This window comes from Spermophilus citellus (assembly GCF_964194105.1).
Source record: "Spermophilus citellus genome assembly, chromosome: 16".
Taxonomy (NCBI): domain Eukaryota; kingdom Metazoa; phylum Chordata; class Mammalia; order Rodentia; family Sciuridae; genus Spermophilus; species Spermophilus citellus.
Window position 1 is genome coordinate 62370940 of NC_138196.1, and position 27622 is coordinate 62398561.

Genomic DNA, 27622 nt, shown 5'->3' on the forward strand with positions numbered 1-27622 from the left:
GTGAAATCAATCAACATAGAATTAATGGTTGGGCCTGCAAAAGTTTTTCACGTATACTCCCTAACAGAATGGAACCAGGTAATTGAGAAAGGATGACTGCTAACTATAATCCTTGCTTTGGGGTATACTGAAGTGTGGAAGGCCAGAAACCAGAAATGAAGGTAGGGCTAGTGGATGGATGTAGCTCATCATGCCCATAATTCCTATCAGATCCACCTCTTCCAATCATCTCAATTTAAGTCAATAAGTGTTTGCTGAGTGTGCAAGGTTTTAAGACACTATCTGGTTCAACCAGGTTGCTGCATTTAATCTCATCCTGGGATAGATTTCACATTCTGCGCTGATTTCATGTTGAACTGCACAGGTTTATTTTAGGCCCAATCAGTAGACTGGAGAAAAGGGGCTCAACAAAGCAACATGGCTAGAACCAGAAATGACCGTGTCTGAACCACAAGGCTGAAAGCTACAAAGAGAGCTAGTAAAAACCTTTGCTTGGGCTGGGGTTACAGCTCAGTGGAAGAGTGCTTGCCTAGCATGTGAGAGGCACTGGGTTTGATCCTCAGCACCACATATAAATAAATAAAGGTCCATAGACAACTAAGTGAGTGAGTGAGTGTGTGTGTGTGTGTGTGTGTGTGTATATATATATACACCCCTTTGCTTTATGTAGCTTCTATGACAAAGAACAGCACCACTTGTGGCTTCCTCCGACCCAGGGCTAACTGAAAAGCTTTATTTGTATTTATGTCCAATTCCTCTGAGGTAGCCATTTTCCTGGCACCCCCACAGTTAGAGAGAGATAGCTGTTTGGTCATTAGATGTAATACCACATTTTCTCCACCTTTCCTTTCCTTTAGCCTCTCTTCTTATCACACAGTCTCTGTATGGCTAAAATGCACAGCTCTGAAATAGCCACAGGAGCTATAGGTTGGACCACACAGTTTATGGTCTCTGTGGCAAACTTAAATAGTGTGCACAAACCCTGGGGCACCTTTGAGTATGGCTCTGGAGAACACCTCCAGCTCAGCCATTCCACTGATGCTCTTCCTCAGTGTCCTAACAAGGCCAACCAGGTGAGAAAGGTCTGTCTTCCACCTTGAGGTACTGTAAGAGAAGACAGGGGTGAGAACTTCACAGCTGAGCGATGTCAAGACTGGTTACATGGGTTGACTATACATACATATGTCCTTTTAGTAAGGACGATCAGTGGCATCAGACTGAGGCTAAGGAAACAATGAGTGCTGGCTGCATGAGCAGCAGGGAGACACAGGGAAGGAACATGAGCACCCACAAGGAATCCCAGGGCACTTATTCCCAAGGTTATGTTCATTATTCCCAGCAGGCTCCCAGAACTAGTTATGAAGAAGTTGAAGAATATATGATGTTTACGCTAAAAAAAAAAAAAAAAAAAAAAAAGTGTTTTTACTATTAGTGTGATCTCATTTAGTCCCAGCCTGGGGAAATGGGAGTTCTTATTATAGCTCTTAGTTTCCAAAGCTCTTTAGACATATTATCTCATTTAAGTTTCACAGTCATCCTATGAGGAAGGGAGGTGTTATTATTGTTAATTTTATACATAGGAAATAGGCTGTTAGGTTATATGATTTCCTCAAAGTTACAGTAACAGGAGTGAGAGGTTTTTTTGGTTTTGTTTTTTTTTTAATGAATCCTTTGACTGTGACTTTAATGTTCTTTCCCTAAACCACAGATTTATTCAAAAAGCAAACAGGGAAATAAATTTTTTATTTTCACCCATACCTACTAACAAAAATGACTACACACAGCTGGGCAGATTTTTGCCAGATTTCAAGTACTGAGGATACGAAATGTTAAGGATAGCTAAGAATGCTGAACTACTCTTTGGTTAATTGTCTTCAAATTTTCCTTTTCTGAAAAAGATAACATATCAGACAGATGTGTCTAGTTAATGATCTCAAATCTCAGACCACAGTTTAAGAAAAACCCTGGCAGGGAGTCCTAGGAATGGACATATGTTCTTTTAGATTTCTTCAAAATTCCTGGGAAAGGAAAAAAAAAAAAAAGAACATTTCACACTGTGAGCCATATGTTTATAGCTATATTGGACTCTCATTTCACATATGAGCTTACATATCATATTCTAATTTTATAGAAGTGCCAGCTTATCAAACACCAATATATTTGAGCTGAAACAACCACCACCAACAGGAGTAAGGATCAACACCAGGTGCCACACACAGATATAAAGACACTAATAACACAAGCAAATATATATTTATATCTCTGACTTAGTTAACTAATTTATGCTGCACCTTATTCCATGAAGGACTTTGGGAAGCTTACAAAGACTCACAGAATCAAGCAACATTACAAAAATTAAAAATAGAAGGGGAAAAATGGATAAACAAAGAATGAGGAAGAGGGAGAAGGAATCAAGACAGAGGTTCTAGGAAAACCTAGTTAAGCCTGTGCTTAACTAACTAGTTGTTCAGAAGAACTTCATACTCTTGGAGTGAAGTCCAGATGGAAGATTTTTCTTTTCTCAGAGGGTCTCCTTATGGTAAATACAGTAATGAGTTTCACTGGGCTGTTTTTCATGAAAGCTTCAATGGAGACCAATGGCATTATACCAAAGTGCAAGTCATTAAAAACAGTTGTGCAGAGAACAAGTTGGAAATTTAAGTTCAACACAGATTTGAAAATCACACTTTGCAAACATTCCTTAAAATGTTTATTGAGTCATCTTCTATTCCACATTTCATCACCCAGTGAGTGATTATATGCCTTCTCAATGTACTCTAATTACAATAAGGAATCACATCTACCATATGGAGAACTTGCATTTCCAAAAGCAAATTTCAACACTGTTAATGACTGAAGAAGAGTTATGAGCTTTCAGCAGTAGCATGGTAACTTTAGGTTCAATGATTTCCCAGCAAAGAACTATTAGAAATTTCAAGAGTTATCAAGACAGGCCATATACTATTTATTTATGAAAGTCTTAAACACTGATTGATACTATAGCCAAATGAGGAGGTAATAGAAGGAGATAAAACAAATTTACTCGTGTGTGAGGTAGAAGGAACACAGAACAAGATATAATGGTCAGTAGAGGAGAGTCAACCATTAAATTCTGATTACAAATGTGGAAAAAGTACATAATGTTCAACAGTTAGCATTTATTAATTCAACGTAAAAAGCAAGTGCTAAGGCTAACAAAAATATATTAACTATGTTTACTAATTTATCTTGTTAAAAGTATTAGGAACCAGGTGGTTCATTTAACATATAATATAATTCATACAAATGAAATGTTTAATATATATCATGGAAGAGAAAACTTGGTAATACTATTTCAAGAAATCATTAAAGTAGTCTGCCTCTTTTCCAGCATTAATTTGAGTTGTCTTTACTCCTCCCTTATATCTTTGTAAAATTCATTGTAATTTTAGAAAATTATAGAAAATCAAATCCTTTTGAACAAATGAGTCACCAAGATGGAGCTGTAGTTATCAAAAGATTTACTCCATCCATGAAATTACAAGCTAAGAACTAAGAGGATATGTTAATTCTCATCCTGAAGAAGGCATATGTCAGGAAGTCTCAAACTAAATTTTTGAAAAATACTTTAGTTCACTCAAAACCTTGGCAGGAAACCCAAGGACTAAACACATGTAAACAAGTGAGCTACTGTTGACTGTCATCTTGAAACAGTATATCAAGTTTGCTGCATTCTGTTCTCATAGGTTCTGGATTTCTGATAGGTTTATAGAGAAGCTCATATACAGGAGACTACGAGGAGAGAAAAAGAAAAAAAGCGGGGGAATCAAAGGAAAGGAGATCTACTCTATGAGGTGGAGCAACATGGAATAAGATATGATGGTCAGTAGAAGAGAGACTCCAGAGTTGAAAAAAAAACACTACAAGTAAAGAAGAACAGATATTGATCCTTTGAACTGGAGGTTCCACTACACATTTGTACCATTGAAATAATAAATGACGGGCATAAAGATTGAGCCACAAGCTTGTTCATAACCACATTTTTATAGAAGCAAGAAACTGAAAACAGTTCCAATGTTGCAAAATAAAGGACTGGTTAAATAACCTGTGGTCTTTCATGCTTTAGCATGCCCAAACACCTTGGAAAAATGATGCTGTGGAAAAAACATTTAACAACTCATTAAAATGTTTTTAAAAGTTTTAATGCATTTTATGAAATACTATTATGTACAATCTGCCTTGAAAAAACATACTACCTGGGATGGTAGTATTACAGGTGATTTTTATTTTCTTTTAAATTTTCTATTAAATATGTATAATTCTTTCCTTTTTTTCCCCAAGAATGTTTTAAAATGAAGTTTTTACTTAAGACAATTGCAAGTGAACTTAGAAAATTACTCTGGTGGCTTTATGATCGGTAAATCCCTGGGCAAGATAACCTCTTCTCTTTTAAGAACTATCATATGAAGGCTTTCCCCACAACAAGAGTGCTACCTTATGAAAATAATTAGACAAAAGTTCTGCATTACCTTTGTAGAAGCCTTTGCTGAAATACATCTATTCTAAGTATGCAAGGGCACATTTTAAAAAACATTATTATTTATACCCATTCTCATTTTCATTCAATGGCTAGGTATTTGAAGGACCTACAAGTTTTGCTGAAGTTATCTCTATACTTCATTTCTGTCAGTTTTTTTCCATGCTGATACTTAGCTGGTTGTTCCACCTAATTGCACGGCACTTCCAGATAGCTGTTGGAGGGGCCAACAAGGAACAGAAGAATAGAGCTGCCAATAGATCTACTGTTTCTTTGAGGGCTGGAACAGCTAGAAGAAAGATAAATGTGCTTAAGTGGGAGATGGAAACACAAACAAAGATATAAGAGTTCTGTTGGAAGACATCTTTTCTAAGAGCCTGTGCCAACTTTTGGTGGTTTAAAAATTCAAACAGGAAAGCCAGCTCTTTGGAGTTCCAGGATAATGTTCCAAATATTACTAAGTAGATACATTTAATTATCACCATTTTAGAAATAAAGCATTTCATGTGGTATAAAAATATGCTTTTTTGATGGAAAAATCCATTAAAAATATTAGAAATTCCAGATATCCTGAAGAAAATGAGATGAGCTCAATTATGTATCATGTAACTCAAGAGTAAAACAAGTTTGACTTTGAAATTCCTTTAAATAACTGCAAGTAGACATGACTCTGCGATAATCTAAGGAAATGTATCTATTTAAATGCATTTCACTGACTTCTCAGTGCTCTGCCATCTGAATGCTCCTCCAGTATGTCATGCCATAGCCTGACAGCTTGCTTGTGGTAGCATTTGTCCACCTAAGATTAGAGTCACAGCACTGACCTCCCTGGCAATTTTAAGGCCTTCAAGAAAGAAAGTATGTTTTTGAGGCCTCTTCATTAACTAAGACATTACACTGCAGAACGCCAATTCTTCCCCTAAATTTTATTACCCCAAACACTTGTCACACAAAGAAAAAAAAAACACTTTTTAAAAAAAATCTTTGAAACTGAAGGCCTCACAGGAGGGATTTGATTGAATCCCAATCTCACCTTAATTTCAAAGATGTCTCCAAGATATGATCCATAACACAAAAGTCAGAGGACTTTTATAAACAACTTCTTCACAATCAGCTGGGGAGGGGCCCTGGTGAGGTTTACTAGTTTCTCCGGATCTCTGCAATATGTTAACCCCCTAGAATCATGCCTGCAACTTTTGATGCTCAGAAACCATTCATTTCTTTTCCTGCATTATTACAATTATACTTCACGGCATGGTCTATTGGATTTTGTTGTATGTTTCCTTGAGACCAAGACAAAAGAAGCAGGTGGAATGTTCTTTTGTTCATATGATACATGGAAAGAATTTAAATTCTTTCTCTTGGGGAGAAGAGATAATATCTAAAATTAATAGGCATTCCAGATAAAGTCAAGGCCAGTTACCAAGAAATTAAACAGATTCAGTACAGCATCTACCCATCTAGGTAAGGTGATGCACCTGGGGTCTGAGAGTATGATGCTATCACATTTACATGGTCATCAGTACCTCTGAAATTCAGATTAGGTCTGCTAATCAAGAGAGACTTTTTCAGCACTGAATCTAATAAATATACCAAACAGTGCAGAAAATCTCCTGTGCTCCATTGCTCATGCCACTGACTGCAGCCTCTGTGGTGCATGTCTTGGCATGATTCCAGTTTCCTTCCCAAGCCCATTTGAGCAGTAAGGCATCCATAAAAGGAGATGGGGGATAAAGTTGGGAAGGAGGAGTGGGAGTGAGAAAATAAAGATGAATTACGAGGGTACACATTATAATAACTAGGCCAATTTATTTCTGTCCCTTGCATGGAAAAATTTAATATTCTATCCTTTTTGTTTTTGATATTTCTAAAAGCCATTATCAGATTTTATATCTGGCACAAATTAAGAGGTAATAATATTTGTTCTATTAGTGGATCTTTATAATCCATGGCTTCCGTGTCCACAAATGTAGATTGAAACTATATCATGGACTCATGAAGATGATGACCTGCTTCTTGTATCTGCTCTCATACAGAAAGTGCATGTCCTTTTGTAGACTATTTAATGCCACATTCTTCTCTCTTTTCTGCTTTTTGTTGGTGATTTTACTGTTTAAAATGGCCCAAGTGTAATGCCAAAGGGCTTCTAATATTCCTATGCACAAGGAAGCTGTGTTGTGCCTTACAGAGAAAAATTGTTTCATAAGCTTCGTTCAGGCACGAGTTATGGTGCTGCTGACCCTGACTTCTATATTAATTAATCAACAGTATACATAAAATACGGTGTCTTAGAACAGGAACATACATAAATAAGGCCATCTATTTGAGCAGTTGATGAAAATGTTGTAACTAAAGACTTACAGGACCTAAGGAACAACAGTTCAGTATTCATAACACAGTATTCACAGTTACCTTATAGAATCTAAGTCTCATGAACAATGGGGATCAATTATATCAAAATGCTAATACATAGAAATGACCTGTCACCATTAAAGATGAATCTTTTGGACTGCCCACTACAAAGGGAAAGCATGCTAGCTGAATGGATTTTCATTCTTTAGGCAATGCTTCTGAATACCAGAATAACTTGCAGAATAAAACAGACTGAATTACATTCTCTCAATTAAAATTAAATGTATGCTTTTGAAAAATTATGCCAGAGAATGGGACATTAATCAATATAGTCATTAAAAAAAAAAGCCAGGGCAAGTCAGAAACATTCTGTAAAATATTCAAGGGTGTCATGTTTAAAAATGTGCCCTGAAAACTGCAGGAAGAGACCAAAAGAACAGTGAGAAACAGGGTCTTCACCACCAAGTAACAGCAGTTACCAAGAGCCAGAGAGCCCATTTTATGACAAACCTATGCTAAGGACAACGTGATCTCTTGCTTAGATTATAGTCTAGGCTACAAAAATGATTAGAGTCAGAACAATTATAGGGTTAAGTTGGAAAACATTTATAATTTCAGAAATAAAAATGATGTTTATTTTGCAAAGTGCTAATAAATGTTATCTAAATACTAAGTATGACACCCAGGATGAATTTTCCTTCAATTCTCTCAATGCAAATTAGAGACTTGATCACTGAGTACACGCAAGGAAGTATCTTAGATTGCTGTTAAGGATTTTATGTTTGCTCACTTCCATTAGGACTCTTCCTCCACTTATATAGTAAGATGGCAAGATAAAAGACAAGGAGGAGGGTCAGACATACACAGACAGGGCTGAATCCCACAGGCCCATCACCACGAGACCTGTGTGGAACAAAGAGCTTCTGTAGGTTCTCTGTGCCACACAGGGCCTGAACATGATCTTCAACTATTATCACCTCCAACCAGTAGGGCTCATGCTATCTACTGTGTGAGAAGTCTTTTGTGTTCCTTATCACATTTATTTCTCTTAATAACTTTATGAGCCAAGTATTATTACCCATATCTGCTGGAAGAGGAAATCAAAGCTCTCTGAATGCTAGCTGTCATGCTTATAACTCTTTGCCACCATACGTGGGACTCCTCCAGGTCTGCGTCACATGAACTCATGAATTGGGGCAGTCTCAGGTGCCACACAGCGCTCCGTTTTTGTCATACTTAGGCTCACCAAGGGGGCACAGAGCAGCCTCTGATCCTGAGAAGCTGGTGTGCCTATTCCAGGCAAGACCAGTTGAGGATATCTGTCAGTCTGCCAAGGTTGTGGCTTCCTGTCACTGGCTGGTGATCCACATACCCTTAAGTGTAAAAATCTGCTGTCCCAGAGTTTTACAGGCATTTGAATGAAATGCTCTTTCACAGCATCTTCCTCATATTTGGGCATGAGTTTCAGGAGCTGAGCCGGAGGATGATCTAAGGAACATGCACAGTACCATGGTAAAATCTGCTCATTCCCACAACACCAGTCTTCTGTTCTTGGGACTTACTTAGGTGCCTTTCTGATCTCAGTGTGGCTTCTTCCAACTTAGACTTAAGCAGAGGCCCTTATAGTTTAGGTTTTATATTTCTTTACATTTAAAGAGAGCCACTTTGGGGTTTGATAATATACTTCTTTTGCTCTTAAGCAAAAGTTTTATTACTATAAAAGAAGTTTCATGAATGTGCCACAAATACTACACTTAAAGCTACTTCACTTAAACAAACTTTCCTGACCTTTTGTTTGGTATAGTGAAAGGTCCTAGAAGACTTGGATTCACTTCTGGCAATATTCAGTCATTAATGGTCACTTATTGTTTGGCCTGATAATTCTTTGTCCACAAAATGAGGGAAGAGTACCAAGGGATCTCTCTGGCCACGTTTGGTTCTCAAATTCTATAAGTCTATGACTATTTAATATATCATGACCAAGTACCTGAGCCATTTTCTTTAAAAGCTACTATGTGACTCTAAAAAGTGTAAACTTTCCCATGCATTCTTATCAACAGCTTATCTGGGCCATTTGAGGAGTGGGATGAGAGCAAAGATCTGCACTCATTGGGAGAAGATGGGAAACATAAAAAAACAAGAATAGGAGTGCAGAAGGAATTCAAGGCAATCCCGCATTGCTTGAGAGAAGAAGAAAAGGGGAGCAAAAAAGACAGAGGGACAGAGACAGATAACAGAGACAGAAGCAAGCATTTATGTCACCAGTACTATAAACAGCTAATGTGTACTTGCTGCTTATGACGAGCCAGGCAGGGTACTAACCATGTCATAATCTGATACCACACAGAATTGACTGGTGAGGCTCAAACATAAGGAAGCATAGAAAGTGATGAGTTTTGAGAACACAGAATTAATGTTTATGCTCTAAAATTCCCAAAGTGTATAGATATATGGATAAAAAAAATGGCAAGTATCCATTAAACAGTAGTTGCCCCTAAAAGGGAGAAAGGTAACATTCAGTTCTTGATCTACAGAGCAAATGGGTTTTCCTCCATTTCAGGAGATGGTACAAACAAAGGTAACAGGAAACACTCTCATAACAGGTTTATACTTTGGAAATACTAGCAGGGTTGAACTTGGCAATATAAAATGAGTGATTGTCTTCTTAGCTAATCCATCCTGGTCCCCTGCCTGCTTCCGAGGAAACCAAAGAAGTGAGAGCCTGGGATCCTGGCTGCAAGACTGATGGTCTATCTGCCAGGTTGGCCAGTGTTGAGTGGCTGGACACCAAGTTCATGTTTTGCCAAACAAGTGCAAATTGCTAAAGTGCTGGAATCAAATCAGCGCTCACTTCTGTGTGAATACTGCATAACTCAGTGAATAAATGCTGCACCTACTGCTACTTTCCAAAAAGAGCCGTCGCCCCTTGGAGTGGCCCAGGGACTGCCAGAACCCTCAGATCTTCAAGGATACAGGAAGAGGTAATACCCAAACAGAAAGCACTCCACCAACCTCAAGTGATTACACCTACACACCAGCAACTCACTGGCTGGTCCATTTCAACTTTTCCATGCAGATAAAAATGATGGAAACCTAGGGGAAGATGTAAACACAGGAAAACACTAATTTTAATATGGAAAATATCTGGGAAAACAATCTAAGCCAGTGATGTCCAGACTAGTTTAAGGAGATAGGGATTAAAGAAGGTATCAAGAAAGAAAGTATAGAGTTGCCTAGGAAGTCATCTGAAGAAAAGACTCTGAGGATTCTGTAGATAAAGCAAGATAAAAACCACTGACAACTTCCTCATTCTAAACAAATATGGAAACAGATTCATAGATTAAGAGGGAACAATACTTCACCTTACCCCATCTGATCTTACTGTGTACTTAAAGAATTCATATCACATTAGGACAGAGACAAAAAATAAATACCACAAGTGTGTAAACCCATATATTTTACTTTATGATGAACACTTATGGGAAAATAAGCCTTTATCATCCTGTAGGTTAATTCTATCTTACAGCAATTGTCTCATAATCACTCATATTTTAATTACTTTGTTTTTAGGTGAATTTTTCTGATTCTAGTATGTATCTGCTTAAAGTTTTGCAGGCATTAGAACAGAAATAATAAACTCCTTCTGACTACTAAGGTATCAAATGGCAGATATTTTTCTTTTGAAAATGGAAGAATGGGCAGGGTAGAAAAATCAAAGTATGACCTCAAGTTGTTATAATTTGCTATTGAAACTTGGTCCTAACAGTAACTTCAAAGCTCAATTATTTTATCTATGGTAAAATGCCCCCCACCTTTGTTTAGAAATTTGGTAAGGGAGAAGGCCTTGCATGCAATAGCTTTGTAAATTATTCAACAAATGAGCTAGCAGTTTGGAACTTAGGTCATCAAAATAATGTCTAATGTTTTTTTATCATGTAAATACTATTAACCTTATTTTATCATGTGTCTACATAATATATTTATATTTATCCTAGTACTATCTCTAGACTTTATTTAAGAAATATAGACTAGACAACTTTTGGGCCCCTTATTATGAATTCTTAAATTCCAAAAGCCATCACTACAAAATAGTGACTACTATAATAAATAAATCAACAATAAATTGTGTTTGTTCCCAGAAATTCCTTTAACATTAATTATGATAATGGTAAACTGAGTTACTCTTCCAGTTTAGAAGCTGGTTGAATTAAACCATTTAAAACGATTTCTGTTCCAGGAATATTAGAGGTGTCCAAGTTTGTTACTATTTTACCCATCAGTCCTATGCAAGTAGTGTAGAGATGGGATTTCATATTATCAGATCATCTGCCATTTTGCAGACGTTCTAGCACTTCTTCTTTATCAGTTAGTTAAAATAAATATCGGTACAATTTTGGATTAAGTAAGCATCTTAATTATCTCACTGCTAACCATAGAATCTGGTGAAATTACCAATGATTCAGCTGTAACAACTTTATAAACTTACATTGTGTTTGTCAATGGTCAAACCGGAAGACTAAAGATGACGATTTGCGGGGCAGGGTACTGGGGATTTAACCCAGGGGCATTTTATTTTTGAACTATATCCCTTTCCCTTTCTATTTTGAGACAGGGTCTGGGTAAGTTGGTGAGGCTGGCCTGGGACTTGCGATCCTTCTGCCTCCATGTCCTGAGTCACTGGGATTATAGGTATGTGCCACTGCACCTGGCTACAAGATTTTTTTCTTAAAGAGTTTCATTATCATTATTCATCTAGTTCATTATAAAATCTATAGTAATGGTTCTCAAAGTATGATCTAAAGATCCTTGAGATTCCAAGAACACTTTCAGGCTCCTGGTTAGTTCAAAATTATTTTCATGCTAATATAAAGACTTTAATGCCTTTTTCATTATATTGATATTTACACTGACAGTAAAACCAAGGCAATGGCACCAAATGGTACTTGCTTTCTAGTACTCTAGTATTTCTTTTTTTTTTTTTCTCACTCCAGTCATCTGATTTTATTGGGCTTTTAAAAATTAAACTGGTATGTTGGTAAACTGGCTTTAATAAGTTTGCTTTTCCCTAAGTTCATTCAGTCATATATTAGGAGGGCTACAAACATATTAAGATGAAAACAGGTTTTATAAAGCCAAATTTTTTGTCAGTATTTTTTTTAATTTTTATTTTTTTTATTGTTGGTTGTTCAAAACATTACATAGTTCTTGATATATCATATTTCACACTTTGATTCAAGTGGGTTATGAACTCCCATTTTTACCCCGTATACAGATTGCAGAGTCACATCAGTTACACTTCCATTGATTTACATATTGACATACTCATGTCTGTTGTATTCTGCTGCCTTTCCTATCCTCTACTATCCCCCCTCCCCTCCCCTCCCCTCCTCTCTTCTCTCTCTACCCCCTCTACTGTATTTCACTAAAACAAATCCCACTTACACTGTACACCCTTGATGAAGCAAAAAGTCTTCTTTGATGAAGATTTATTAAATTTTATTAAATCTTGCCCTTGAGTACATGTTTTAAAAATATTCTGTGAGACAAAATAAGAAGTATGCATAAGGGACTTCTGTCACATGCTAAAGTGATGATTTTTCTCAAGGAAAAGCACCTGTGAGGCTGTGATGCCTGCTAAACAAGCTAATTTTTTCACAGAATGTCATTTTCATCTGAAGGAACCAATGGACCAACTGTAGTTATTCAAACTTTGGTATGGGGCATTTTCACAAACGAACATAAATGAAAGGAGCCTGTTACCTCAAGGAAAATTTGAAGCCCAAGAAAACTTGAGCTTTCAGGTAAAACTTATAATTTGGAAATATAAACCCTCCCAGGAGTTAAAAAAGACTTTTCTGATAAAATTGATGGTGATACTAACACACACGCTGCTGTTCTTACCCTACAAAACAAAATGGCCAATATTTGGAAGATATGCATTATTCAGGAAACTAGTATTTTACAGAAAGATAAATACCTCATATTCTATCTCAGATGTAGAAACTTAAAAAAAAAAAAAAATATCTCAGAGAAGTAGAGAGTAGAAGAGTGGTCTCCAGAGCCTGGGAAGGCTAAGGAGAGGAGAAATGGAGAAAGGTGCAAGGTGTGGCTGAACAGGAGGAAGAACTTCTAACATTCTACAGCACAATAGGAAAACAATGATTGACAACAATTAAATATGCATTTCAAATAGCTAGTAGAAAAGATTGTGAACATTCCCAACACAAAGAAGTAATAAATGTTTGGAGGTGATGGATATGCAATCACTCCAGATTTAATCATGACATGTATTAGATATCACTGTACCCCATAAATATTTAGAATTATTATGTGTATCAGTGAAAAATTAAAATAAGAAAAAGGTTGGACAAAATCACACAAAAAGCTGAAAAGTGCCATCAGTTACCACAATTGACTGAAAGGTAAAACTAGATAACAGGAAGGGTTGGGTTTAAAAGATTTTTTTTTTTTTAATTAAATAGTGGAAAAAAAGATAGCTCCTTCCACTTCAACCCCAGTACCTTTTACCTTGACTGATCCCTTAGAACAGTGATTCTTAATCAGGGGTGATTCTGCTCTCCAGAGGCTGTGTGGTAAAGTCTGGAGATTTGGTTGTCACAAATAGGGATTCATAAAGGGTGGGCAGGGGATATGTGTGTGTTTCTGGCAAATATCCTTCAATGAATAGAATACTCCCCAGGACAAATTATCCAGTCTACTATGCTGAAATTGCAAAATGTGGTCTCAGAGGCAGAAAAAAGTCTGCTTTATTATGTGATACAAAGCCTTTGCCTTTTACCTTCTTCTGACTTTCCTCTGTTTTCCTCCGGTAGCACACCGTAATGGACTCCTCTGTTAGTCTGGCATCACTAACAAGGCAGTATGGTGTGTAAGCCAGAGTTTGAATCTCAGTACCGCCTTCTTATAGTTATGCAACCTTCTAGTTATCTACTTACTCTGAGCCTCATTTCCATCATCTAAAAATATAATTAAAATAAAAATATGCTGTTTCAGTCTAACAATAAGGATTAGAGAGGGTGTATTTAAAAACCTAGCATACTTCCAGAAATACAGTAGATAATCAGTAAATGGACAATGATGCTGTGAATTCTCCTGTCACTTATTGAGGACCCTGTGTCTTCATTAGCTGTGCAACAGAGAAAAAAGGGAGAGGAGCAGTCACAGCAACATTATTTATTACAGGAGGTGGAAGACATGGCTTAGGTTTCATTTAAAGAAATATTCCCCCAAACCAAATAAAGAAGTGTAAAAAAAAATACCCTAGGGCTGGGACCTGCTTTTCTGCATCTATGATGGGCATACCCTCCTACACTGCTAACTTTAGCCCTTGCACTCACCAGCCCCAATGTCCTGCAAGGACTGCAGAGACACCGACAATGACAGGAGACATGAGGTCCAGAACCAGCCCCATTTGAGTCTAGGTTGTTTCCTGTCTGCTTATAAATAGATTCTTCTTTACAGCTGATTTAAGTAAGAACACTTAAGCCAGGTATGGTGGTGCACACTTATAATCCCAGCTACCCAAGAGGCTGAGGTAGAAGATCCCAAGTTTGGGGCCAGCTAGGCAACATAGTAAGACTCAATCTCAAAAAAAAAAAAAAAAAATTAAATAAATGACTATCCAATGTCATTTTCCTAAGTAGTTGTGGTTTACAGATTTTGCCTAGAGCTTTTAGAAGAGAGTTTTATTGTCTTACTTCAATACCACTCTTTATTCCCTCTTTTTCAGAGAACAAATCAGTATTAAGAATCTCCCTTGGATGTGGACCCAGGTCAGCAGGCCTGCTGTTCAGCCTAACTGGGCTCTGGAGGGAGCTCCTGTCTCACAGTAAGGTGCAGCACAGTGGTAGTTCACATTCTCTTTTTACTGAAAAGTTTACAACTCTTTCCTTTAAAGTGACAGTTGTACATCTCCAGGGTCTTACGAATGTATAGTTGAGATTCTCAAATCTTTCCCCAGAGTCTTTTATTCTGTTTTTGATTTGCTCACTGGGACTTTCTATTCTGGAGAACATATAGATACTTTTCATTTGATTAAAATGGTGTTGCTCATTCTAAAAAAAAGTTACTAGGTTATTAAAAATGTGATTTTCCTCCCACACATTAGCTACACTGTAGAGCATGGAATCTCCCCCAGGATTCAGTGAAGAGAAAAGCAAAGCTATGGACCATTTCCCAGTGATACATTAAAAGGTATTATTGAATGTTATTTACATAATTTTAACTCATGTAATTAACTTGACTTTGGTGCTAAGTCCTTTCTACTTTTTTAGCAAAGTTACCTTATATATTCCAAGAATGATGAAATAGCAATTCTATTGATATACCAAGTACATCGTTTACATATTTAGCTTACAATGAGTAAAGATAATTAACTTTCTTGTAAGTGCATTCAAGAAGTGGGGTGGGGGGATGCTGGGGTTGTGGCTCAGTGGTAGAGCGCTTGCCTAGCATGCGTGAGGCATTGGGATTGATCCCAACACCACATAAAAATAAATAAAATAAAGGTATTGTGTCCATCTACAACTAAAAAAAAATTTTAAATGGTACACTTATTATACATGTCATTACTCTACACACAATACTTGCTGAAGAAAAAAAAATGGTGCTCATGATCTTGTTTCCTAGCTCTTTGCAATAACCTGCCTTTCCCATTAGGGAGCTGTCACAAATTACCCGCCATGGACTATAAGGAGTGGATGTCAGCTTGAAACTCAGTCTGAGAGGAAGAAAGTCTCCCCTAATCAGCTCTGACCTGATTCAACAAGTTTCAATGACTGTCTTCTCTTCAACATTGCTCATTTTTATCAGATATCCCACGAAGTCCACATGTACAACGTGAAAGAAACCAAGTTGTCATTTCGTGTTTTTACACCCAGCTGTGGCAATAGTGAGTGCTGGCTCTAAACTAGTCCAAGTTCCTCTCCAATGCAGGACCCAAAGTTAGTCCTAGCTCACTGAGAATAGTTTATTTTTCAGAATGGTTGCTGTGCTTTTAGAATAAATGGAAAGGTAGGGCATCTCCCTTTTCCTCCAATGTTGGTTTATATTTAACAGCTAATCACTTTCACATCAATTATTAATCTTAAGCATGAATAACATCTCCCCTTCTGCTTTCTTATGGTTGTATTGTCATACCATGACCCTAGGCCCAAAGTTTTTTTTGAGGGTGGGGTGGGGTGGGGGGAGGGTTGAACCTAAGGGCACTCTGGCCACATCCCCAGTCCTTCCCTTTTTTGTTTTTTATTTAGAGACAGGGTCTCACCGAGTTGCTTAGTGCCTTGCTTTTTGCTGAGGCTGGTTTTGAACTCATGATCTTACTGCCTTAGCCTCCAGAGCCGCTGAGATTACAGGCATGTGCCACTGAGCCTGGCCAGAGTTTGATTTTTGATGGACCTGTAGGTGCTATAATGTCATGTATATTTTCCTAATAGGCTTTTTGTTTTGTGAATATAAACTAAAAAACGAAAGAAGGAAAGGAAAAGAAATAAGACTTAAAGGAAGATAAGGGTTAAAAACCACAACACTCAAAAAACAGGGAATTTTGAGAACCAGAGCCCTAAGGAAAACAGAATCAGCATAGCTGAAATCACCACAGACATTTGTACTTTGTATTATGGTCCATCCTGTGCAGCCCTGAAATCCAGGGGCTTGTGTTTTCTTTTTGGTGGAGTTTTGGAGACATTTGCTTTCTAATACGAAATTAAAAGTATGATCCAAGGATAGCTTTGGATTCACTAATTTCCTTCTCGCCTTGTTTGGATGAACTAGCAGTTTCCCCAGAAAGCTAAACAGTGGCAAGTACAATGGGTTCCGAAGCCACGAAACACTGGATTGACACCTTTTTCCTAAGGTCTTCATAACACATAGGAGGAAATCTACAAATCCCTTGGGACTTCCACAGTGAACTGACTGCATTTTCTCATTTGCCAAACACACAGGAGCCAATGCGCATTAAAGCAGCACAGACCAGTGAACAGACAGCATCTAAGGGTTCTGCACTTCAGAGTTTGAACTGTTAAATTCCCAGAGGGGCCAAGTCAAATCACTGAGGGAAGGAACTGCTCTGACATCCACCCTGCACTCAACATATTTAGGTCTATTGGCAGAGGCTCTCGTGAGGAATTGATGACCTTTTCACAGTGGATGAGTGATTTGATTGTTACCTCCTGCTACAGGACAAAAGGTCATAAAAAACATTACTCAATGCCCACATAAGTGCTCCTGGTGGGTAGGAATCTCACTCTAAAAGGAAATAATTGAAGTTTTCTTAGTCTGTCATGGGAGTGGATAGCATACGGTATCTAGTGAATTTATTATAAATATTTTTCTAACTAACTTCTAGGGAACTTATTCTGAACTGCTGGTTGGGGGTAGAGGGCTGTGAGAAAACAATATATGAGATGGGAGTAGTAGATCTTTTTTTTTTTTTTTTTTTTTTTAAATCAGGTAGACTTGGTGACTTATAACTCTGGTAGCAAGGGTTGGGGGATGAGGGATGAGGGAGAAGAAATGAAGCTAAGTCTCCTCTTAGAGAAACCTGGATAATGACCATAGTGGGAAGACCTCATTGACTACATGAGGTCTGGGCAGTAGGACAGATGTCTCCACTGAAGGAAGTTAGTCATCCTGGAAAGGTATCAAGGGGAAGGAGGAGCAGAGATGGAGGCAGAGATGGAGATCGCTGATGTTGATGGCAGCTCAGAGCAACCAACTGTTACAATTTCTAGTTTTTGTGGCCTCATTCTATGAATGCAGTACTCCTCTAAACTGCTGTGGAACATAGGGGTGACATAAATTACTACATGACCTCTATAATAATTTGTTTCCTTAAATACATCTATTGTTAGCCAGAATCTTAAACATAAATCAGTTCTGCCATCATAATGGAGAAAATTCCAAAGTGCAGTGTGTGTGTGTGTCTGTCTGTCTTGGTATGTGTATGTTTATAAAGAAAAGTAAAAGAAACTAGGCATCAGAACTTAAGTTATTTTTAAAGCCCCTAAACTCGTAAGAACTTTCCAAGAGTTAAAACTTTTCAGGGCCATTAGAAAGCACCTTTTGGACTTAAAGAAGCAACATGTACATTGTAGGTAATCTGAAACGTTTCTCTATTTTTAAGGTATTGGAAATTGAACCCAGGAGTACTTTACCACTGAGCTACACTCCCATCCCTTATTTATTTATTTATTTATTTATTTATTTATTTTTAATTTTTATTGAGATAGGGTTGCTGATGCTGGTCTCAAACTTGCAATCCTCCTGCTTCAGTCTCCTGAGTTGTTAAAACTGAAACCATTTTCAAATGTGCCTGTTGTATATTAGATCTAAGGTTGCCAAATATAGTTGGAAAATGAGACCCATTTTGGCAGTGTATGAGAGAAAAGAGTTGTGTGTTAAAAACTGGTGTTGTCAATGTAATTTTGGTGTTCACGTAGACCCACCATACATTCTGATCAAAGAACTGGAATAAAGTACTGAAATATATATGAGATCCAAATTTATATGTATGTATGATTTATATGTCATTTTATTTATTTGTTTCAATTTCTTATGAAAGGCTCTAAGATTTTAGTAATCTCTGAAACCAACAGGTCATGTTATTTAGAGACTGAAACTAAAAGGAAAATGACAGCATTTCAGCTAATTGACATTTTAAAAATAGCAACCACTTCATAAATTATAATGTTATATTTTAAATATAATAGGCGGGCTGGAGATGTGGCTCAGCGGTAGCACGCTCGCCTGGCATGCGTGCGGCCCGGGTTCAATCCTCAGCACCACATACAAACAAAGATGTTGTGTCCGCCGATAACTAAAAAATAAAATATTTAAAAAATATATATATAATAGGCATCAAAGAGAACTTTTAACATGGATAATGAGAAAAGCTCACAACCATATTCAACTTAAATAAAATTGAAGTATAAAGATCAATATTTACTTTGGAATCATGTAGGAAGAGAATTATCTGTCTTATAAGTTATGTGTACATATGTAAATTATTTTTAAAAACCCTCTATTTTGCACAAATGATCGGAGGTTATTAACAATTAATTATATTAACATTTGCATAGCTCTTAGAATTTTCAAGGCACTTTTTTTAGAAAAATATTTTTAGTTCTAGATGGACATAATACCTTTATTTTCTTTATGTAGTTTTTTTTTATGTGGTGCTGGGGATCGAATCCAGTGCCTCATGTGTGCTAGGCAAGCACTCTACCACTGAGCCACAACCCTAGCCCTCAAAGCACTTTTACATCTATTATTTCACTTTGCAAATGCAACTAAGATAGCTTTCTATAAAACACAAATGCAAAAGGTGTGTTAAGTGGGAGGAAAGGTTAAATATCAGAAGCAGCACATTTGCTCAACATGTCAAAATATTTAATTCATTTATTTGGAACAAAGCAGCTTGGATTATATCTCTCTGGTTATATGTCTTTGGGGGCAGAAAGAGGATAAGAATGATTTTCATGTATTTCCATCAGCAGTTCACAAAATAGATATAAAATCTCAAGTTTTAATAGAAGAAAATTTAACATCCACAAATAGAACTTTTCACCTCTTCCCAGACAGCCTTTTCATCCTGCCTGGCTCTGCATGAAGTCACCCAAAGCCAGCGACAGACTGGTTTAGGTAAATGAGTCTTCAGCAGAACGGTTGTTTTATTCCAACCACTGTTTCTGTTAATGGCGTGATTCTTCTTTGTATTACTGGGCTTCAAAACCTTGCATTTACCTTTGATTTTTTTTCTCTAGTTGATCACCTGCCAAGGCCTACTGATTCAAACTCTTTCTTCTCTTACATCGAGCTCTTTTGGTTCTGTAATCTCCACTGAAGTTCCTACTCCAATACCACTAACCTCTAACAGGTCCTCTACCCTCTAATCCATTCTACCAGTCCAACAGTCCTGAAGTTCTCTTTATCAACCTTCAGTGGGCCTGAATATTAAATTCAGTATTGACTTGGTAAATTGCATCATGGCCTTCCAATGCCCTAATTACCCTACCAGCTCTGTTTCTCTATATACTTTCTGATTCAAGTAAACCACACCACTTGTTCATGTCTTATGCCCTATTCCATCCTCCTGGGAACACTCCACTCATCCTTCAGACGTCTTACCTTATATCCCCTCTGTGAACCATTCTCTGACTCCCCTGAAGTGACCAAGAGTGACTCTTTGAACCCAATCATTTTGCTAACACTTTCCTTTAGCTCTTCTATTCTGCCCCATATTATGTCATTCTTTCCTTTCTCCCTGGGTACAGATGGTGAGCCTCTTGAAGGCAGGGACTATGTTTTCTATTAGTTGTGTTTCCTAGCATGGTACCTTACGTATTGGAGATACTCAGTTAATGCCTGGCAAACTGTAAAGGAAATCATATTTTTTTAATCGAAAAAAAGTAATGAAAACAGATGAAGTCATTCTTGACTCAAGTCTTTAATAAAGAAGTAGGCTCCATTTCACTCAAAATTCTGTTACTCATCCTTTTCACAAGCAATCAACAACCAGTAAATTACTCAGCCAGTGAATGTAATTCAAAGCTATCATATACTAAGTGTGAGTCATGCTGGCAGCTAGGCAGTTCTCTCTTGCTTCGAGGGGAGAACACATTCATCCTAAAAGAGTATGGAATAGCTACAAGAACAAACAAGTTAACCACAGTGTCAGATGTGGACCAACAGTCCAAAGCTTGGTTGCTAAGTGTTACAGGTGGCCCATTTATGTGACTAATAGAAGCAAGAGAACCAGGCTGTTAAGACCTATATTCTAATGTTGCAGAAAGTCAACAAAAACAAGCCAGTCTCTGATAGGCTCCATAGCACATTCTCCATGAGGGACAAGGGACGCTGTGTGAGATATGAAAGTATGGTATGTTTTCAATATATTGTCAGTAAAGCAGAAAGGTGCAATTTGCATATTAGATAATATATAAAACTTGTTCTTTTTTATTTTAGAGAAAAATTTTAAGATTGTCCACATTTAGGCTTATGAATAACTTTTCTTAAAAAATTGTTATACTCTGCATTGCACTTCTTTTCTCTTCTTTTTGAGATAGTCTTACTCTGTTGCCCAGGCTGGCATTGAACTTGGCAATCCTCCTACATTAGCCTCTCGAATAGCAGAAATTATAGGTATGAATCGTAGCCAGCTTACGATGAACTTTTTATGTGTTCACAGAGGAATGAAACCCATCTGATTTTTTTAAAAAGTGTGAGAAACAATCCAGCTTAAAATTAGAAAAATGCAAATTAAAACTAATATAGAGATTTTAACTCTCTCCAGTCAGAATGGCAATTATTAAGAATACAAGTAAAACAACAAATGCTGGCAAGTATGTGGGGGAAAAAGGTACATGCAAACATTGTTGGTGAGACTGCAAATTGGTGCAACCACTCTGGAAAGCAGTATGGAGATTCCTCAGAAAACCTAGAATGGAATCACCATTTGACCCAGTTATCCCACTCCTTAGCATATACTCAAAAGACTTAAAGTCAGCATATTCTAGTGAAATGGCCACATCAATGTTCACAGCAGCTCAATTCACAATAGGTATGCTATGGAACCAATCTAGGTGCCCTTCAACAGATGAATGAATAAAGAAAATGTGGTACACATACACAATGGAATAATACTCAGCCAAAAAGAAGAATGAAATTATGGCATTTGCCAGTAAATAGATGGAACTGGAGACTATCATGCTAAGTGAAGAAAGGTAATCCCAAAAAACCAAACGCTGAATGTTCTCTCTGATATGTGGTCACTCACTCCCAATAGGCAGGGTGTGTGTGTGGAGGTTCTTTGGATTGGTAAGGTGGGGGTGGGGAGTAAGAAAAGGGACGGAAATGGGAAAGACATCAGAATGAATCGAATGTAACTTTTCTATGTTCAAATATGAATACATGACCACTGTAGCTCCATATCATGCACGACCACAAGAACGGGAAGTTATACTCCATGTATGTATAATATGTCAAAATACATTCTCCTGTCATATATAACTAAAAAGAACAAATTTTTAAAATGTGGGGAAAAACAAGAATCCAGCTTAGAATGTAATGTGGATTCGATTTAAAAATTATTTCTGGGGGTTGTTACACTTGAATGCTTTTTGTTGGGAGTTGCCCTGGCTCCGAAGACTAACTTCCCCATCCCCTGAGAAGAGCTGTCCAATGGTGAGCCCTGCTGGCTCACATGATCCTTATCCACCAATCAGACTAGCCCTGCTGGCTCACATGATCCTTACCCACCAATCAAAAAGTACCCCATGCCAACTGTCAAACCCTTCAACCATTAAACTGTCATAACTGTCAAACCACCCCCAGCTCTATAAATATGCAGAGCTGTTCCTCAATAAATGGGCATTTTCTCCGACAATGAGCCTTGTCCGTTCTTTCACTTTTAAAATCATTTTTCTTTCTTTATTTTTGTGGTGTTGGGGATGGAACCCAGGGCCTCATGCACGCCTCCACAACCAATACTACAAATACTCTACAACCAAGCTACAACCCCAGCCCTTGAAATATTTTTAAAAAGAGAGGAATTTATCACTAGTATAGGATTTCAAATAAAGGCATAGGAGTATTTGCTAAGGTAGTCTTGAGTCATTGTATTTTATTGGAGACAAAATATAAAATGACACGTAAAAACACAAAACATCCTATTTCTAGGTCCTGTTGTAGATGTGCAAAGGAAAGCGCATGGGAAACAATGGACTATATGATGCATGAGAGAAGGGAGGGAGGGAGAAAAAGGCAGAAAAATGGAGGAGGAAAGAAAAGGAGAGGGGAGAAAAGAAGCAAAGGGGCAAAAAGAAAGGGGAAAGGGGGAGATAGGAAAGAGACTGTAGGGGAGCTAGGAGGACTCTGATGGGAGTCAGATGGCAATCAGTGTGTCTAAAATTTTCAAGAGACAAATGAAGGCTTTGATATCATAGAAGCTACAAGTAGAAGCAAGATGACATAGTTAAGGCATGTGTGATATTTGTGCCTTTCAAAAAGCAATAAAGAATATCAAAGTTAAATAATAACTGAAAACATTCCAATGTTGACAAAGTACTAAGAAAAGTGCCACAGCAGTAGGGGAGCTAAACTTAAGTTTCTAAACAACATGTCTATAATAAGAGTTTTAATCTATTGTTATTTAGTTCTAATGTAAATCCTGAGATTGTTATTGCTAATATCATTTTAAGTTAGAGGTCAGAAAGGATAAATAACAGGTTGAAGATCTCATATCTGGTGTTGGGGCCAAGGGCTGAATGTTGGCCTACTCCCTTAATTCACTCACTCACTCACTTATTCATTCATTCTCTCAAAGAGATATTTAGTTGGTACTACTGAGCTCCTATATTTTAATTACTGGGAGTAGCCAGTGAAGAAAAGAGACATTGTCATGTGAATGTGTGTGTTACTGGGGGTTGAACCCAGGGTCTCACACATGCTAGGCAAATGCTTTATCATTGAGCTACAACCCCAGCCCTAGACATAGTGTTTGATCTTAGGAGTTTATTACCTAGTGAGAAAGATAAGTCAATAAACAACTAGATAAGTATAATTTTTTTTTAATTTTATACCTTTATTTTATTTATTTTTGTATGTGGTACTGAGGATTGAACCCAGTGTCTCATGTGTGCTAGGCACGTGCTCTACCACTGAGCCATAATCCCAGCCTGTACGTATAAAATTTGATAAATACTATGAACAAAATGGTCAGGGAGTAGTAAAAGAGAATTAAGTGGGGCACTACTAAATTAAACAACATGGTTAGCAAAGTCCAACTGAAATCCAAAGGATGGGAAAGGGCTGGCAACAGATGAAGAGCAAAAGCATTCGTGGAAGAGGGAGAAAAGCATATGCAAAAACTCTGGGACAGGTCAACATAGCTGGGGTGCTATGGGTGAGGAGTATGGTGGCAAAAGGAGGTCCACAAGGCAGATCATGCCTTATAGGGTCACAGCATAGAGGCTGCTGCAGGGTGGGAGCTTGTGTCTTATTTTAAGTGCAATGGAAAGCACAGAATGGTTTTCAACAGACCATCTTTGGGTCCTAAAAGACCACCCTGTTTTCTGTATAAATAATAGGCAGTAAGTAAGAATAATAGTATAGAGACCAGTAAATAGGCTTTTGCAGGATTCCAAGAGAGATGATGGTCATGTGGACATGGTGATAGCAATGGAGATGAAGGAAATGAACCTCAGAAGTGATCTGAGCTATATTTTGGTGGTAGAAACCAGAGGCCTTGCTGATAGATTGGATGTAAGAGGTAACAGAGAGGGAAGCATGGAGGATGCTCTAAATCCTGTGCACAACTCTAAGTCTTGTACATAATTTGATTTTCATACCACATTTCTTAGATTAGAAAACTATCTATATTTATACTAGTTTTTGAAATTACACCATATATTTTTATAATTAGTTCATGTGCTAAAATTTCCATTTGCACACTGCCAAGTTCACCTTCTGAATGTAACATCTACTCTTATGTTCACTATCTAGAAAGAGACATACCTTAAGGGTGATGTGGTGAAAAGAGAAGGGGTTTTCAGACCAAGCCATCTCAGGGTCAATCACAGCTTTGCCACTTTGCTGGGTATATATAAAGAAGTGATCATTCTGAGCCTCAGACTTTACATATACAAGTAAGAACTCTCTCATAGTTTAGTTGTAAGAATTCAATAACTTATAAGTCCTGGCATGAAGTAGGAAGCCAATAAACCATAGACTCTTTCTTCTTATTCCCCTCCCTTCCCTTTCTCCTTCAATATAGTATGAGAATGCCACAAGTTCTCAAAGTCCCTCTTTAAAAGAGTAAAGAGTACTCTGTACATATGAAGTATATGACTGAGTGCTATATTTAACATAACTGGGACACCCTGTAGGTTGGGACAGCAGATCTTTTTATGGGTTCTAACAGGTACTCTCTGAAAAGTTCTAACTCTGCAACAATCACCCTCACCTCCTGACTAGAAACACTCCCATATCAAACAGAGGACACTCAGTTTATTTGGATTTTTACATAAACAACAACAAAAAGATTTTAGTATGTCCAAATACAGTATGGGGCTATACTTTTTTTTACTATCTATCTGAAATTCAAATTTAATTGTGCATTTTGTATTTTTATGGGCTAATCTAGCAACCCTATGACAAGGCAAGTCTCTACTAATATAAATATAAATAAATTGGTCCAAGACTCTTTCTTCACAGTCCCATGTGATGCTAACTCTTCTCTGTATAAGTTACGTTTCCTACTGTCATGGTGCTATCCACTCCTACTTTCTAAGCACATTTCATTAATCTCTTCTCATTCTTACCAATACGTGTATGAGTGTCTGACGTCTATTGAGTGGTACTACATTAGGTATGGAATTTTACTTAGTGGTTATAAAGATACTGGTGCAACCATGTGTGTGTGTGTGTGTGTGTGTGTGTTTGTGGGTGGATATTGGGGGGGTCTGTGCACTTGCTGTGTTAACCTTTTCACATGAAGACTATGCTAACAATACATCATTTTGAGAATATACTTTGAAAGTTTTCTACCAGTAGTGAATAAATTTGCATACACATCATTAAAAGTTATTTAGATACCACACTAGTAGAAACAGTTATTGAATAAACTGAAAGAGAAAAGTTTTGAGTTCATTCAATAATCACTGTCGCAACTTAAGAGCTGGAAATCCTTCATTTAACTTATATATCACATGAAGAAAAAAAAAAAAAGAAAGTTTAGGCCACAGTTTTATCTGAGTATTCCTTCTTTGTATATATTTAAATGCTTCAATTTCTTGTTTCAGTACTAAGGAAAAAAATTAAAGGAAATATAAATCTACCTAATAATATGAGATACCCAGAGCAGTATTGGTATTTACTCTTGTTCCACAAAAAAGATAAGGAACGTGCTTGCTCCAGAATGAAAATCAATACGTGGAAGAAGTTTTGTATCAAAAAATTGTCAGGTGAACTAAACAAAGTATTTAATGGTATAGTTTATGTTCATCCTGGTATAAGCTAATTTTCTCACTGTGGGCAGGAAACAAACAAAAATCATAGATTGCTATCAGTCTGGGGACCATGTTTTGTTTCAGTAGCACTGATATAGAAGACTCCAGCATTTTATACATTGTACCTTCAATATGAAGACAAAAATGGAGGCCCTCATCTTTCAGGTCATTTTGCTCACCAAAGGTCCCCTTATTTCATTGAAATAAAGGCATAAATATTTTCTCCATCCCTAACAATCTCAATATCTAGCAAAGCAATAGTTGCCCCAATTTTAGAAAGAAGAGGATGTGTGCTTACTCTTCTTGACGTAAGTCATTGACGCTGCGGTCCAGTGAGATCATGTCACTTGCCACCATGTTAAATCCAAACTCTTTAATGCTGGCTTGAACTGCATGTTTGAATTCTGGTCCCAAAACCAATGGCTTGGCTTGTTCTCCAGGGCCACCAACCACTCCATGAGGCTCAGGTTCTTTGGGTTCAAAGTTACCAAGGATCCCGGGGCGTAGCACAGGATCACGATAGGTGAATGTCTGAGGCTTAAATGTGAGATACTGCCTCTGTATTATGTCTTTTTGGGAATCTCCTCCAGCATGGTGCTCCTGTTCATTTTTGGCCTTGTTTTTTCTTCTAATAGACTCTAAGTCCACTTCTACTCCTTCAACATGAGGCCATGGTACCACAGGTTTGAATCTGTCATCCCCAGGAGCTAATCCATTGCCTCCGCGGTTGGGCATGGGGTTATTGACATCTCTGTCTTCCTATACAAAAGGAGGGGGATATACAATGAGTACATGAAGGCAAAGCACCACAGTAGAGTTTATGATACAAATTTTCATGTTTAAAGAAAGGCTGAGGCGGCAATAAAAACAGTTTAAAATGTGAAATGTAAGCAGGCCATTTTGTTAGGTCTTCATATTACAAGATCTTTCTCAGGGTAGAATGGAACTACCAAGAAATAGACTATTTCCTCACCATACTATTCCAATATAAATGAATGGACACTTAAAAAAAATCATTTCTATAAACTTAACTAACAAAGATCTCTTACTAATGTCAATATTGTTAAGGGTTAATACTGTTAAGGATTAGAGCAATGAGTTTCTAGGATCTTTGATTAAAACAGATACTTAATAGGTCATGTTGTATAGTAATAATTTTCACAGGCATCTGGTATATGATAAATATAATCTTTAGTAAGTAATACAACCATATGATGGCAAAGGTATTAGAGGGATCTCATCCATCAGCTGGCTTCATACCCCAAATGGCAGAGGAACGAGGTGAGGAAATGTACTCAACAGGCCAGTTCAGTGTTTTCTATTCAGTGAGAGTTTAGCTGAATTCAGAACTATGAGAAAAACTCTAATAACTGTAACCAAGTCTTTTAAACCACCCCAAATCCCTAGTTTGCCCCATTCCAGGAGTGGCAGAGGTAAAAACAGGTTCTGCTTATAAGGATATTCATCAGGGGGCACCGCTCTTTTCTGTTTGGACCCTCTTCATCTATGTAGTTCTTTCAGTCAGAAATCCTGAGAGATTTTGTTAACTTATTAAGCCAGAACCATTCTTCTCCCCAAACAGTATTTCCCAGCATTAACATCACCTCAGTGGACTTAAAATACATACTGATGCCTGTGTTCTCCCTTCGGACACTGTGATTTAATTTGTCTGATCATCCACTTAAATTACCTAATGGTTTACAGGAAGACAACTATACATTAGAAGAAT

The 27622-nt window shown here is 37.4% G+C and overlaps 1 protein-coding gene across 3 annotated transcripts in view; it reads right to left on the reverse strand.

Annotated features, from left to right (window-relative positions):
- GALNT7 (polypeptide N-acetylgalactosaminyltransferase 7) overlaps positions 1-27622 on the reverse strand; it is a 127335-nt gene that overhangs the window by 37864 nt on the left and 61849 nt on the right. For all 3 annotated transcript variants that reach the window (XM_081268879.1, XM_081268880.1, XM_081268881.1), the window contains exon 2: positions 26192-26652. In XM_081268879.1, coding sequence (XP_081125005.1) covers positions 26192-26652 — 461 coding nt within the window. The remainder of the gene's footprint in view (positions 1-26191; positions 26653-27622) is intronic.